The sequence below is a fragment of the Monodelphis domestica genome, chromosome 2 (assembly GCF_027887165.1).
Source record: "Monodelphis domestica isolate mMonDom1 chromosome 2, mMonDom1.pri, whole genome shotgun sequence".
Lineage (NCBI taxonomy): Eukaryota > Metazoa > Chordata > Mammalia > Didelphimorphia > Didelphidae > Monodelphis > Monodelphis domestica.
Genome location: NC_077228.1, coordinates 240,765,599 through 240,780,809, shown reverse-complemented (window position 1 = coordinate 240,780,809; position 15,211 = coordinate 240,765,599). Strand labels below are relative to the sequence as shown.

At 39.2% G+C, this 15,211-nt stretch overlaps 1 protein-coding gene across 4 annotated transcripts in view; it reads left to right on the top strand.

The window, feature by feature from the left end:
- Positions 1 to 15,211, top strand: part of SEPTIN9 (septin 9) — a 400,470-nt gene that overhangs the window by 167,843 nt on the left and 217,416 nt on the right. The window contains exon 1 of one of the 4 annotated variants that reach the window (XM_007482960.3): positions 8,456 to 8,966. The exons of the other annotated variants lie outside the window; for them this stretch is intronic. Within the exon in view, the coding sequence (XP_007483022.1) occupies positions 8,912 to 8,966 (55 nt within the window). The 5' untranslated portion in view covers positions 8,456 to 8,911. Of the gene's footprint in view, positions 1 to 8,455; positions 8,967 to 15,211 lie in introns of those variants that run through there. 4 annotated transcript variants of the gene reach the window in all.

The following is a 15,211-nucleotide window of genomic DNA, read 5'->3' as shown; positions in this document are numbered from 1 at the left end:
AGGGAGCAATCATTTTTCTTAGAGGAGGGAACAAAATTTTCATTTCACTTTAAAAAATAAAAAGTACTCCCCTCCAATACTTCTGCCCCCTTATGTGGCAACGTCCCCCTCTCCCAACACAACTGGTCATTTTTTTTTTAAGTTAAATGCTAGGTCATTTGGCTTCCCTCAGTTTCAGCTGTCATTTCTTTAAATTAAAGGGATTGGAAGAGATAATTTTCAAAGTCCCATCCAGGGCTAAAATTCTGAGTCCCAGGATGACATGTGAGAGAAAATGTCATATATTTCCTTCATTTACCCATCTGGAGGGACAGGTGATGACCATGTGAGGAATTAGGGGAATCTTGTTATGTTGGGGGAAGAGCTAGCTGACTAAGATTCCAATTAGATTCAACTAGGATGGAGTTGAACATTTGCAGAATGAGCTGTATTTTCTAGACTTCTAAAGGATTAAAAAGGAAGCAGCAGTGGTCTAATCCTCTAGAAACTCTGCCTTTTGGCTTAACATCCTGGAGAATAGATTTTCCTATTTTATGGAAGTCATAGGATCATAAGATTTAGAACTAGAAAGGCTAGAGGAGACCTTAGAGATAAAATCCCACCCTCCATTTTACAGATGAAGAAACTGAAATACAAAAGAGTGTTAAGTAATTTGGCCAAAGTTAAATAGACAGCAAGTAGCAGAAACAAAATTTGAACCCAGATCCTCTGATTTAAAATTCAGTACTTTTTTTTAAGTTAACAAAATTTTATTTTTTTTCTGATTGCACTTGCTATTTGTATATTTTCCATTTGAACTGTCCCAAATAATAAATGGGTACAGTCAAAGTAAAGCTAATTAGCATATTGGCCATACCTGAAAATTGATATCTTATTCTACATGCCTCCACACCTTCTATGCTAAGAGGTTCAGGAGGTATGTATCATTATCAGTCTAAGTCAGCACTAGTTACCATTCTGATCTGAGTTCTAAAGTCTACAATATAGGGCAGCTAGGTGGCTCAGTGGATAAAGAGCCAGCTTTGCAGATGAGAGGCCCTGGTTTCAAACCTGATTTCAGATACCTTGAGCAAGTCACTTACCAATTGCTTATTCCTTACTATTCTTCTACCTTTGAAACAATAATTTGCATCAATTCTAAGACAGAAGGTAATGGTTAAAAAAAGTTGTACAACATAATTTTCCTTTACTTTTTAGGGTTCATCATATTCTCTTGGTTTCCTTCACTTTGCAATTCTCATATTGATGATTTGAAGCATTCTTTCATATGGTTAATAGTTTGCAATTCTTCTTTTGAGAACTATTTGTTTATAATCTTTGACTACTTGTCTTCTGTGTAATGGCTTTAGTCTTATACATTTCTGTTAGCTGTCTATCTTGGTTACCAAACCCTTAGCTGAAAAATTTAATACAAAGATTTTTCCCTCCAGTCAACCACTTCCCTTCTTATCCAGTATGTACTAGTTTTGCTTATACAAAAGCTTTTCAATTACATATAATTAGAATTATGTTTTATCTTTTATAAATGTTTCTATCTCTTGTTTGGTTAAAAATTCATCTCCTACCTAAAGCTATAAAAGGTATCATTGATATCTTTGGGAGATAGACCTTATAATAATGATATTTCTTGGTCAGAGGGTATACACTATTTTATTGCCCTTTGAGCATAGTTTCCAATTGTTTTCTAAAATAATTGGACCATTTCTCAATTCCACCAGCAGTGCTTTAGTATACTTATTTTTTCATATCTCCTTTAGCATTTAGCATTTTCCTTTTCTGTCATGTTATCTAACATGAGAGGTGTAAAGTGGTACATCAGGGTTGTTTTAATTTGCACTTCTTTATTCAGTAATGTAGAGCATTTAAAAAAAATGTGACTATGGCTAGCTTTGAATTCTTCTGAAAATTGCCTGTTTATATTCTTTGACCATTTATCAATTAGGAAATGGCTCTTATTTTTAGTACATTTGTCTTAGTTTTCTATCTATCTGAGAAATGAGGACTTTACCAGAGAAACCTGCTACAAAACATTCTTATCCAATTTCCTACTTTCCTTCTAATTTTGATTGCATCGGTTTTGTTTGTACAAAATCTTTTTAATTTTATGTAATTAAAATTAGCCAGTATACTTCCCATGATCCTCTCTCTTGTTTATTATAAACTCTTCCCTAATCCATATATGACAAAAACATTTTTCCTGCTTCCCTAATTTATTTATATCACCCTTTATTATTTAATTCATTTTACCATGTTGCTCTATACCTAATTTCTGCCAAACCATTTTCTAGTATTCCCAGAAATTTCAATGAAATATTGAGTTCTTTTCCCAGGAGCAATCAAATAACAGGTTACTATGGTCACTTACTACTGTGTTTTGTGTACCTAGGGATAGCTAGCTGGCATGGAATCAGGAATACTCATTTTCATGAATTCAGATCTAGCCCTAGCAAGTCACTTAATCCTGTTTGCCTCAGTTCCTCATCTGCAAATTGAGTTGGAGAGGAAAATGGTAAACCACTCCAGTATCAATGCTAAGAAAACCTCAAATGGGGTCACAGACATGACTGAAATGACTAAACAACAAGAACAAAACTGTATACCTAATCTATTCCTCTGATTCACCATTCTGTTTCTTAGCCAGTATCACTGAGTTGTTTTGATGATTACTGCTTTGTAATATAGTTAGAAAGTTGGTACTGCTAGGCTGCAGTCACTTTTTTTTCCATTGATATTCTTGACTTTTTATTATTCCAGATGAATTCTGTTACATTCCAGCTCTATAAAACAATTCTTTAGTAGTTTGGCGTGGTATAGAATAAGTAATTTAGGTAGTAATATCATTTTTATTCTATTGGCTTGGCCTGCCCATGAGTAATGAATATGTCTCCAATTGTTTAGATCTGTATTTGTGTAAAAAGTGTTTTGTAATTGTGTTCATGTAATCCTTGGATTTTTCTTGGAAGGTAGACTTTCAAGTATTTTATAATGTCTGCAGTTATTTTAAATGGAATTTCTCTCTCTGTTGAGTTTTGTTGGTAATATTTAGAAATGTTAATGATTTCTGTGGATTTATTTTATATTCTGCAACTTTGCTAAAGTTGTTATTTCAACATCTTTCAGTTGATTCTCTAGGGTTCTTTAGGTTAATCATGTTATTTGTTAAGATTGATAGTTTTGTTTCTCCAATCTTCATCCTTTTTGACTTCTCTGCAGCCTTGACACTGCCAATCATTTTCTTCTAGATCAGCGGTTCTCAACCTCTCAATTTGTAGCAATGAGAATACATAATGCATATCAGGTATTTATATTCTGAATCATAACTGTAGCAAAATTACAGTTTTGAAGTAGCCACCAAAATAATTTTTTGGTTTGGGGTCACTGCAACATGAGGAACTGTATTGCTGGGTCACGGCATCAGAAAGGTTGAGAACCACTCTTCTAGATACTTTCTTTTATCTAGGGTTTTTTTTCTTTTCTTTTTTTTTGGTGGTCCTTGGTTCTCCTTCATTCTTAGATTCCTTTCTTGATTCTTCTGTCCTAAGCCTTATTCTTTTCTCTCACCATCCTAGCTGACTTGGTCATCTTACCAGCTTCCATTGGTTCAATTATCATCTCTGTGTTCACAAATCTCTGTATCTATATAGGTCTCTTTTCTGAGCTCATCTCTTATCACCAACTGACTTTTGGATATTTTGAACTGGATATCCTGTAGACATCTCAAACTCTCAACATTTCCAAAACAGAACTCTGTCTTTCCCTCTATGTCCTCCACTTATCTGAATTTCTCTATTACTGTTATGGATATCACTATCTTTACAATCATCCAAGCTCCCAACCTTTGTGTGATTGTTGATTCTTCCTTGGAGGAGGGCACTTTTAAGGGTATCTCTATTATACAAGATTCCAACCTTTGTGTCATTGTTGTCTCCCTACACCTGATATGTTGCCAAATCCTGTTGATTCTATTTTTCCAACATCTCTTGTCTCTTCTGTCACCATCATTTTCTTATGTAGGTTTTTATTACCTCACACCTGGACTAATGCAAGAGCTTTCTGGCTGCTTGCTCTCTTGTCTCAAGACTCTTTTCCTTCTAGTCCCTCCTCCATTCAGCTGTGAAATTAATCTCCTGGAAGCCCATGTCTGACCATGTTTCACCTCTACTCAGTAAATGCTAATGACTCTCGATTACCTTTAGGATCAAATATAAACTCTTCTGTTATTTAAAACTCTACTTAAAGGGGCAGCTGGATAGCTCAGTGGATGGAGAACCAGACGGAAGGTAAGGTTTAAAAACAAAACAAGACAAAAAAACCCTCTACTTAATCTGATACTTTCCTATCTTTCCAGTTTATTAAAATGTTATTCCTCTTCTTGTACTCTTTTTTTTAACATTATTTTATTTGGTCATTTCCAAACATTATTCATTAGAAACAAAGATCATTTTCTTTTCCTCCCCGCGCCCCCACCTCCCATGTGTTCTTGATTCGAACCCATTTCCATGTTGTTGGTATTTGCATTAGAGTGTTCATTTAGAGTCTCTCCTCAATCATATCCCCTCAACCCCTGTAGTCAAACAGTTGCTTTTCATCTGTGTTTTTACTCCCACAGTTTATCCTCTGCTTGTGGATAGTGTTTTTTAGATCCCTGCAGATTGTTCAGGGACATTGCATTGACACTAATGGCAAAGTCCATTACGTTCGATTGTACCACAGTGTATTAGTCTCTGTGTACAATGTTTTCCTGGTTCTGCTCCTTTCACTCTGCATCATTTCCTGGAGTTTGCTCCAGTCTCCATGGAATTCCTCCACTTTATTATTCCTTTTAGCACAATAGTATTCCATCACCAACATATACCACAATTTGTTCAGCCATTACCCAATTGAAGGGCATCCCCTCATTTTCCAATTTTTGGCCACCACAAAGAGTGCAGCTATGAATATTCTTGTGCAAGTCTTTTTCCTTATTATCTTTTGGGGTACAAACCCAGCAGTCCCTTCTTGTACTCTTGGATCCAGTGACACTGGCCTTTTTGCAATTTTTTTTAAAGCTCCATCTCCCAACTCTTTTATCTTTTTACTGGCTATTCCCCATGCCTGGAATGATCTCACTATTTATTTACTTCTGCCTTCAAGGCTTCCCAGGCTTCAAATCTTACCTTCTGCATGGAGGCCTTTGCCTTTCTTCTGAGATTACCTTCTGTTTGTATGCAAATTTTTTGTTTGTTATCTATTCTTTATAATGTAACTTCCTTGAGGCCAGACAAGGTGTATTTGATTTCCTTTAACCTTCTAGGGTTGTACAATTCCTTGCACATAATAAGTGCCTTATAAATATTTATTGATTATATTATTGACTGCACTGGGATTTTGGGCTAGGAGTGCAGTCAGTAGACCTCTTAAGCCTCTGTTTCCTTATCTGAAAAATAAAGGAATTGGATTAAAAAATCCCTGTGAGTGATCCATAACCATTCATTGCACTAAAATTTATTTTTATCATGGATAGAGGCTTAATTTTGGTTTTCTCCAGAATTACTCTTCCTCACTTTTATCCCAAAGCTATTCCAAAGCTGTTTGTTTCCCAGGTTTCCTAGACCAGCAGATAGAGGTTCTATCAAAGTATTTCAAGACTACTCAAAAGGAATTGCATGCTTCAGTGTTAACAATTATATGAAATAATACTCCAAATTAACAATAAGAGAAATGTAAATCAAGACAATGTCAAAGTTTTACCTAGAACTCAGAAAATTGGCAAAGATGAGAACAGTTACTCATGATAGAGCTGCAAATTAGTCCAGCCATTATATAAAGCAATTTTGTATTATGCTAAGAAATTGACTAAAATGTTCATGAAAAGGATCATGGTGCTAGGCACATGTCTCCCAAGAGGGCAAAGATCAAATGAAAGGCTTTATATACACCCAAAATATTTATAGCAGCATGTTTTGTAGTAGCAAAGAATTAGAATCAAAGTAGGTGCCCAGAGTGAACTGTAAGAAATGATGAATATAAATAATTCAGAGAAGCATATTCCCCTATTTTCTGAGTTAATGAATAAGATTACAAAGTGAAGTAAGCAGAATGAGGTAAACAACAACCAAAATGATTAAAATAATGTATATGGAAAGATGGATAACAAATTAATGAAAACTGAATGTTGTAGAATTTTTAATACATTTGGCTCTGAAGAAGACATATGGCAATGTACCCTTATGGTAGTGGAACATGGGCATAATCTCTGACTTAGTTGATGGTTAGTTTTGCTGAAATATCTTTTTTTTTTAATTCTTTATTATAAAGGATAGCTCTGTCAGAGGGGGAGAAAGTGATATATTTTGGGAAATAAGATGATCTACAAATAAGATTGCTTTAAAAATGAAAAGCCCAAGTCTTATGAACTAAGAAGTATAAGAGATATTGATTGAATCCAACTCCTTTATTCTACAAGTGAGGAAACTGAAGTTTAGAGCGGTTAAATGACTTGCATATTGCCACACAGTTGTCATTGGAAATGAGATTAAAATGTAGGCTTTGGGACCAGCTGGGTAGCTCAGCGGACTGAGAGCTAGGCCTAGAAATGGGAGATCCTAGGTTCAAATTTGGCCTCAGTCACTTCCCAGCTGTGTGACCCTGGGCAAGTCACTTGACCCCCACTGCCTAGCCCTTACCACTCTTCTGCCTTGGAGCCAATACACAGTATTGACTCCAAGATGGAAGGTAAGGGTTTAAATTAAAAAAAAAAATGTAGGCTTTCTGACTTCTAATTCAGGCTGTTTTCCTTGAACTTGGATGCTTTGTCCCTAGTATAAATCCTCAGGAGAACAGTTTGATGGAGTGACTTCCCTGGTTCACCATTCTCTGTTATATCAGCTTTCTTCCTGAGTGCTGAGTCCCTATGGGATGATTCTATTGGGCAGGGTGTCCCTTGCACCTGGGCTCAAGATAGGTGACTGTGGTGAGAAAATGCTTCCCACTTGTACATTGACTCTCTCTGTGTATGTATGTTGATTTTTGTATTGGCTTGTGTCTAGACGTGTCAGATAAAAGCATAATAAATGCAATTAAATAGGATAAGGGATCTGTATGCTTTGGGCAGATTCAGAAAGTTTGAAAAGGATCTCTACCACCTTGGTGTCCATTAAACCTTAAGATTTATCATAAAAATAAAAAAATTATATGCCATAAGGGGTGAAAATTTTTTGTATTAGGAATTAATATATTTATAAAAAGTAATGTTTAAAAGTATCTGTTATTCTATCCTCATTCGCATTATGCCCTATAAAGCTACCAAGCTTGCACACCCCTATTCCTGGTTGTGCTCCTAGAAGTAAGAAGAAAGCAGCAGGAAGAGGCAAGAGGGTGGTATCTAAGGAGTTTCTTATTCAATTAAAAAACCAGGAATAAAATTCCTGCTTGCAAGAAAAGCATTGGGGGGGGGGGGGGGGGGAAGGGAGAAATATGGAGGGGGAGGAGGAGGAGACAGTGAGAGACAGAGTCCAGTCCCTGCTCATGCTTGCATTTCTCCCTAGTGGGTTAACAGTGGGCATTTTTTGTTGTTTTGTCCATTGATCAGGTACTCCAAAACGGAGTTTTCTTGGCAAAGGTATTGGAGTGATTTACCATTTGTTCTCCAGCTTATTTTACAGAGGAGGAAACTGAGAAGCAGGGCTAAGTGGCCTTTGGCCAGGGCCAAAGAGCTAGTAAGTGTCTAAGGTTATATTTGAACTCAAGTCCTCCTGAATATGCCAGCTGGTGCTCTTTCCACTGCCACCCAGCACACAGATAACTAAATTTCAGTTTATTAGAGAATGAAGACACAAATAGCTGGCAGGGATCAGTATGAACTCCAAGGTTCCTCAGATGACAGATCTTCCCCTTTCCCTATTTCTCCTTCCCTGGGGCAGCCCATTCCTAAGGCCTGGCAGAAAGCCTTTGCTTTGCCAGGTTTCAGGACAATTAGTTCAATAGGATAGAATAATGAATGTAGCTTCTGTGTCCTGTATTTATTCATACCAAGCTGGCCTCTCCATCTTTCCCTCTCATTGGAAAAGTCGTTCCCCAACTCCCCATGGACAAGGATATAGTTGATATGAGTTTATATCCTTTGGCAAAATTACCCTTTTGAAGACTTTTAAGCAGGAAGGAAAAACTCTGTTCCTAACTTTGTAATTTTGCCAAGAGAAAAATCCCTATGTCCGAGGCTATGCTTGGAGAGGCAAGCTCAGGTTAAAGGGACTCCCCTGTCCTCCTCCTTTCTCCACACCCCCTCCCGCCCCAAAGTCCCTCGCCTGGTCGGGGGCTTCCTCTTCCACATTCGCCCACTTCGTGGCAGCCGGCGTCGGGCTTATGGGCAGGGGAGAAAAAGGAGTTGGGGTGCCGAGCTTTGGATCACTGTCTCCCCATGTCTCCCTCCAGGACCCTGGGCCATTACGTGAAAAGTTGGGGTGGGATGTGCTCCAATAGAAGAGCCCGCGCTTGTTCTCTGTGCTCCTAGCTGATCCCCTCCTTAAGCCCGCGTCTTGGTGGGCTCTTGGCTCCCGGGGAAGCTTTGACGGGCAGGTGGAGCAGCCAGTGGGGGAGTAGAAGGGGCTGGGCGGTCGATGCTGGAACCTGATCCGAACTGCGAGACCAGAGAGGAGGCTGGACTGTCGAGTGCCGAGGGAAGAGGGAGGGGGAGGAGGGTAGAGGCGGGGCGGCGATCGCTTTCCTATTGCAATCATTCACCCGGATCCAGTGGGCTGAGGGGCGCTCCGCAGAGCTAGTGAGCAAGAGAGCAAGCAAGCAAGCCAGCAAGCTAGCTCCGGGCTGCAAAGATCTTGGGCAGCTAGCCCCCGGGCCAGCACTCTGGGCTCGGCCGGGGGTGAGGGTGAGGGCTTCTTCTAAACCAGCCTCTAGACACCTCTCGCGAGCCAACATGTCCGACCCCACGGTTAATGCACAGCTGGACGGGATCATTTCGGACTTCGAAGGTGGGTGACCCGCCGCTCAACTTTTGATACCCCCCCCCCTTTTCCAATTCTAACACCCGCCAGGCCCCTCCGTTCTTCTGTGTCCAGGCTGTAGAGAATGAGTAGGGAGGCAGGCAGGGGACTTGAACAAGGACCTAAGGAGGCACTCACATTTAGATATCTATGAAGATAGGCACACACTTGGCACACTTAGCCCCTGTGTTTGTTCTCCACCCTCTACAATCTATCCGGTTTCCTCTCCCTTGTTTTATTGCTAGATTTTTGAGTGTTTGCTGGGTTCATCATTGTGCAGCACCAAGACTCTTATCTAGGACCCATCCCCATGTACGTTTCTGTTTTCCATCTCTCTTCCCTCTGTTAGCTGGCATCTAGAGAAGTAATCTGCATGGTGCTGTGTTCTGTTGTTGCGCTGGGGTCCGGGACCTTCCGTCTTCCCCCTCCCCCCTCCTCTTTCCCCTTTCCCCCTCTTTCCCCTTTCCCCCTCTTCCCCTCCTCCACTCTGCTCCTGGACTCTACTGCTACAGATTGGGAGCTGAGGTGGCCAAAGCTCGAGCCCTGGGGGAATGTTGCTGCACTCCTACTTGTTCCTTTGCTTTTGGGGGATTGGGGATGTGCTTTCTCTGGGCTGGGACCGGGATTTAGCTGGAGGATTTCTCACTTTGGGCTACAACACTGCGCAGTCGCCCTCACGCTCTGGTTGGAAGTTGGGATTTGGAGGCCGACCCATCCCTTATGAAGGGGCTCCTGGTCTAAGGCTGGAGTGACTGTGTATTCTGGTGTGAAAATACCAGTTTCCAAGTTTTTCCCCAATACCTGTTAGTGTGGGTTTGTGTTTAGCCATTTGTGTTTCCCAGGCCTTGTATGAATATGCAGTCTTTTCAGTCTCTCTTTTCTCTCATGGAAATTGTAAGCCCCCGAGGATAGATGAGAAGTTTTCTAAGTAGGAAACATCCCATGGGTTTCTATTGTATATGTGTATGTAAGTTTTAGAGGATGAAGGCCCAGTGCTTTGTAAAGGTCTAGAGAGATCTTGTTAGAGTAGTATGACAGGGAGCCCAATTACTTTTTGCCTACCCTTCTTTTTAATAAATCAATTCTGGGAACATGCCGGAGGTAACATGGTACAGTGGAAAGACATTCTATTTGGAATTAAAAATCTGATACTTGTCCCAAATCTACTGCTTTACCACGTACATGAACTTGGGCAAGTCACTGGATCTATTTCCTTATCTGTAAAATAAAGGGGTTTAGACTAGAATCATCTAAGTTCCCATTTAAGCTTTAAATCCTATAAACTATAACCCATATTGCTTGGTTGCCTACTGGCCATAGCCTTGTGACAAAGTCAAAACTGAGATCAGTCAAGCAGAATTTCATCAATAGTTGTCTAGCTTCGAAGTGCTTGATGGACACTGAGTAGATAAGGGGATGGAACAAAGTGCTGGGACTGGAAGATATGGTGGTGTAGTTGTAATGAAAGAGTAGTGGGCGTTTACTATGTAAATCATAACAATGAACATATATTCCTTTGAGTATATTCTTCTGAATATTCAATGAACTCAGTGCTTTTTCTGAGAAGATTGCACCACTATTCATCAGCAGAAATAGGAGGGGGATTTCTGGATCTCTGGGCAAAATTGCAAGCTAGGGAAAGTTTGTCTTCAGTTCCTCCTTTACTGTTAGTCAGTCTTAGTTGGGTACCTTATCACTCAGACTTGCCTTCCCTGGTTCTTCCTCATTCTTCTTCAAAGCCATATAAAACTTGTTATTGCCACCTTCCACTTAATTGAAACTTCCTTGCATTTGTGGTTTGGTGGTAAAAATGATAAAATGGATGCCAGGAGATCTAGGTTCTAGATCTGGATCTACCATTAATTAGCTCTATGGCATTGGACAAATTAATTTGCTTCCCTAAGTTTTTATTTCATCATTTGCAAACTAAGGAATGGGGTGGATTGACTAATCTTTATGGTACTTTCCTCCTCCTCTAATCTGTGCTGATAGGAACTGGCTAATTGGGAAGGCCACTCTTTTCCTCTTCCCTGTACTGACTGCCTGCTTTTGTTGTCTAAGCCAAAGAAATTCTAGGCCAAATAGGAAGGAAAGGTGGTACTATTGGAGGCTAATGGGGGAGTGATTTAGGGTAGGAGTGGCTTTGCCACATCCTGTCATAGGTGACTGACTTCCTCTTTGGTCTGTGATTAGGGCTAACACTGGCTATAGATAATGGATACCTCTAGAAGGGTAAAACCCTTAGCCAGCTTGTTTGTACCTCAAACTCTTAATAATATTTCTCTGGAGAAAGTTATTTGGTATCTTTGGATGTATTTTAGAAGAGCTTTCCCAGCCTCAAAGTGTGAGGATGTAACCTCTTTTTTTTTTTTAACCCTTACCTTCCACTTGGAGTCAATACTGTGTATTGGCTCCAAGGCAGAAGAGTGGTAAGGACTAGGCAATGGGGGTCAAGTGACTTGCCCAGGGTCACACAGCTGGGAAGTGTCTGAGGCCAGATTTGAACCTAGGACCTCCTGGCTCTCAGTCCACTGAGCTACCCAGCTGCCCACTAGGATGTAACCTCTTAAAAAGACATTTTTAAAAAAGAGTTGGGGAGTCCATAGAATTTGGAACTAGAAAGGACCTTTGGAGGAAGATAGGACCCCCTTCATTTTACACATAAAGAAACAAGATCACAGAGATTAGGTGACTTACTCAGAGTTGTATAAATAGTAGCAGTCAGATTTTTTAACTTTGAATCTTGTCTTTTTTCACACTTTTAAGTTAATAGGAACTCAAGACTCTAGTTCTATGGAGATGCCAGTTTCATTTAAGTTCTTACTTGGTAAGTGGTCTGGGAATTTAAAGTGGAGTAGAAATGGGGAATCTACTCAACCCTATTCTTGGAATTCTGGAGGGATAGAATCTTAGATACAGAGTTGGAAGGGATTTTTGAGATCATCTGGAAATATTCCTTTAAATAAATAAATGTCCAGAAGAGGCTACTGATTTAGGCTCCCTTTTAAGCAGTAAGTAAGCAGAGCTGAGATTAGAATTCATATCACCAGACTTTCATGAAATACCTTCATGGAACAAGTAGTTGTCAAAATAGGGCTTGGAGATTGTGGAACTGGAATTTCTGAAGGGGAGTTAGGAAAAGTCATTCTAAGTAGAAAACACAGGGAAATGGGAATGAGCATAGTATGTTTAGGAGACAGTATGGAGAAAGCCCATTCTAACTAGTGAAGGTCAGTAAGAAATGGTGTTGTCTGGGTAAAGTGAGACCTGATTATGGAAGGTCTTAAATGTTTGTCCGGAGGAGATTGGATTTTGTAGTAGGACATAAACAATGGAGATTCTTAATCAAGAAATGAAAGAGTGAATCTTGAGGAAGGTTACTCTGGAGAAAGGCATTGTGAAATAGGATAGGATTGTGGACAGGAGTCCTGAAGACTTGGGATTCAAGTCCGGTTTCTGATACTTGCTGGCTGTGTGTCCATAAGCAAAGGACTCAAGGTGTAGGTTAGATTGGATTATGGTAGATGGGAAGGGATCACAGAATGGAGGAAGAGAAAAGACTAGAGTTATCTCTTTTATGAGACCATTAACCTTGGTTTCTAAATGGTGGGTCAAGAAGTAGACAACAGAATTTGAGAATCATAGAATTTATAGATCAATTCCCCCATTCTAGGCAGAATAGTGAGTTTGAATCCTACTTCAGACAATTAATAGTTAAATGACTTTGGGTAATTCGCTTATCTTAGGATTGTTGTAAAGATGAAATGATATAATATATGTAAAGCACTTTATAGAAGAAATGCTATTATTAATAATGATGAAGATAATTATTTTTTTACAGATGAGGAAACTAGGGCCTAGAAATATGAAGGAACTTGCTCAAACCATATAGATAGGAAGTGAGAGAACTGGGAACAAAAATTGGGTCTAGATTGCATTTATAAGCTAAAGAGGTGACAACTGCTTGCTTATTTACTGTCATCCACAGAGCTCTAAATGTTTGGTTTCTTCAAAGATAGCATAGTATAGTGCTAGACTTGGAGTAAGGATGATCAAATTCAGATCTTTCTTCAGACGTTTTCTAGATATGTGATTATAGATAAGTCTTAATTTTTTCTGAGCCTCAGTTTCCTCATCTATAAAATGGGAACAGTTGTAGAATCTACTTCATAAGGCTGTCCTTAGGATCAAATGGAATAATGTATATAAAACACTTGACAGATCTCAAAGCACTATATAAATGCACCTTTTAAAAAATCTGTTACTTTCTGTCTTAAAATCAGTACTAAGAGCAGAAAAGTGGTAAGGACTAGACATTGGGGGGTTAAGTGACTTACTCAGGACCCTACAACTAGAACGTATCAGAGGCCAGATTTGAACCTAGGACCTCCTGTCTCCAGGCCTGGCTTTTCTGAGTGGCACTGAGTCACCTAGTTGTTCCTGAATGCCAACTCATTAATTATTATTTTTTTTTAATTTGGTCAATTTAAAACATTATTCCTTGGTTACAAAAATCATTTTTCTATTCCTCCCTCCCCTTCCCCTGCCCTTCCTGTAGCCGACACGCAATTCCACTGGATATTACATATGTAATCAGATCAGAACCTATTTCCATGTTGTTGGTGTTTGCACTAGGATATTCCACTGGATATTACATATGTAATCAGATCAGAACCCATTTCCATGTTGTTGATGTTTGCACTAGGATGTTCATTTAGAGTCTACATGCCCAACTATATCCCCTCGACCCATGTAATCAAGCAGTTGTTTTTCTTCTGTGTTTCTATTCCCACAGTGTTTCCTCTGAATGTGGATAGTGTTCTTTCTCATAGATCTCTCCAAGTTGTTCAGGAACACTGCATTGCCACTAATGGAGAAGTCCATTACATTTGATTGTACCACAGTGTATCAGTCTCTTGTGTACAATGTTCTCCTGGTTCTGATCTTTTCACTGCATCACTTCCTGGAGGTTGTTCCTCAACTCATTAATTATTATTATTGACTGGGAGATGGAAATGCTTCTAAAGTGGCCTTTTAGAAATCAAATCTATTCAAAAAGTGAAACTTTTGGGTTACAACACCAAAATTCCAAGCAATAGATTCCTTGGGGGAGATTTCAGAAGCAAGCAAAATCTTTAACCCTAGTACCCTGAAGTGGTGACCTGAAGAGCCCTGCCTGGCCAGACCAATTTGGGTAAATTGGAACATGTGGTCCTATTTCTAAGGTAGAGGACTCCCTCAAATTAGGACTCCAAAATTTACTCAGTAGCCTATGAGTGAACATATATATAACTTTTACCTGTTTCTTTTTGAGAGAGAGGAATTGGAGCAGCAGGCCTTCCCTTGTGTTTATATAAAATATATTTATATGTATCTATATCTATATATACACATATAATCTCCTAGAATTCCAGAAATTATTTAATTTCCCTCTCCAAGAAAGATCCTTCATTTGACTTTTTATCCAGTATACATTGTCTATCCCATGCTTCCTAGATGAGGAAGCTCGAACACTGTAGAATTTCACTGAAATCCTTGAAGACCTAAAAGATAGTTGATGTTGATATGTATGTGTCTTCTGAGGTCATTTCCAACCTTCTTCTTTGTGCCATTTTCCTAAGACAATACTTAGTTATCCTGGGCAAGTCACTTAACATCTGTCTTAGCTTCCTCACCTGCAAAATGGGGATAACAAAAGTGTCTATCTCTCAGGATTGTTGTGAAGATCAAATGAGATACAATTTGTAAAGTGCTTAGCACATAATAGGTGCATAATAAAAGTTTATTCTCACCCTCAACATTCAAAGACCCTGGGATAGTTAAGGCCATAACAGTAGAATATAAATACTGAAGAATCTTGTTAAATTGGGTAAGCAACAGCCTGTATTTGATGTTTGAGGAGTGGTCTAGCCAAATTGAGAGGGATACATAACTGAGATGATCATAGAATGATACACTTTTTTAGCTATAGGATCTCTTGAATGAAAGAAACATTGTGTGCTAGATGCAGTGCTAAATGCTTTACAAATATTTCTCTTTTGTTCCTTGCAACAATCTTGGAAAGGTAGGTGCTATTAGTATTCACATTTCACAGTTGAGGATACTGAGGCAAAGTTGAGGTTGGATTTGAATTCATATCTTTCTGATTCCAGGCCCAGCAGTCTATCCAATAGACCACCTAGCTGCTTAACTCAGACAAAGACTGGAAATCATAGGACATGCTGTCCCCAATG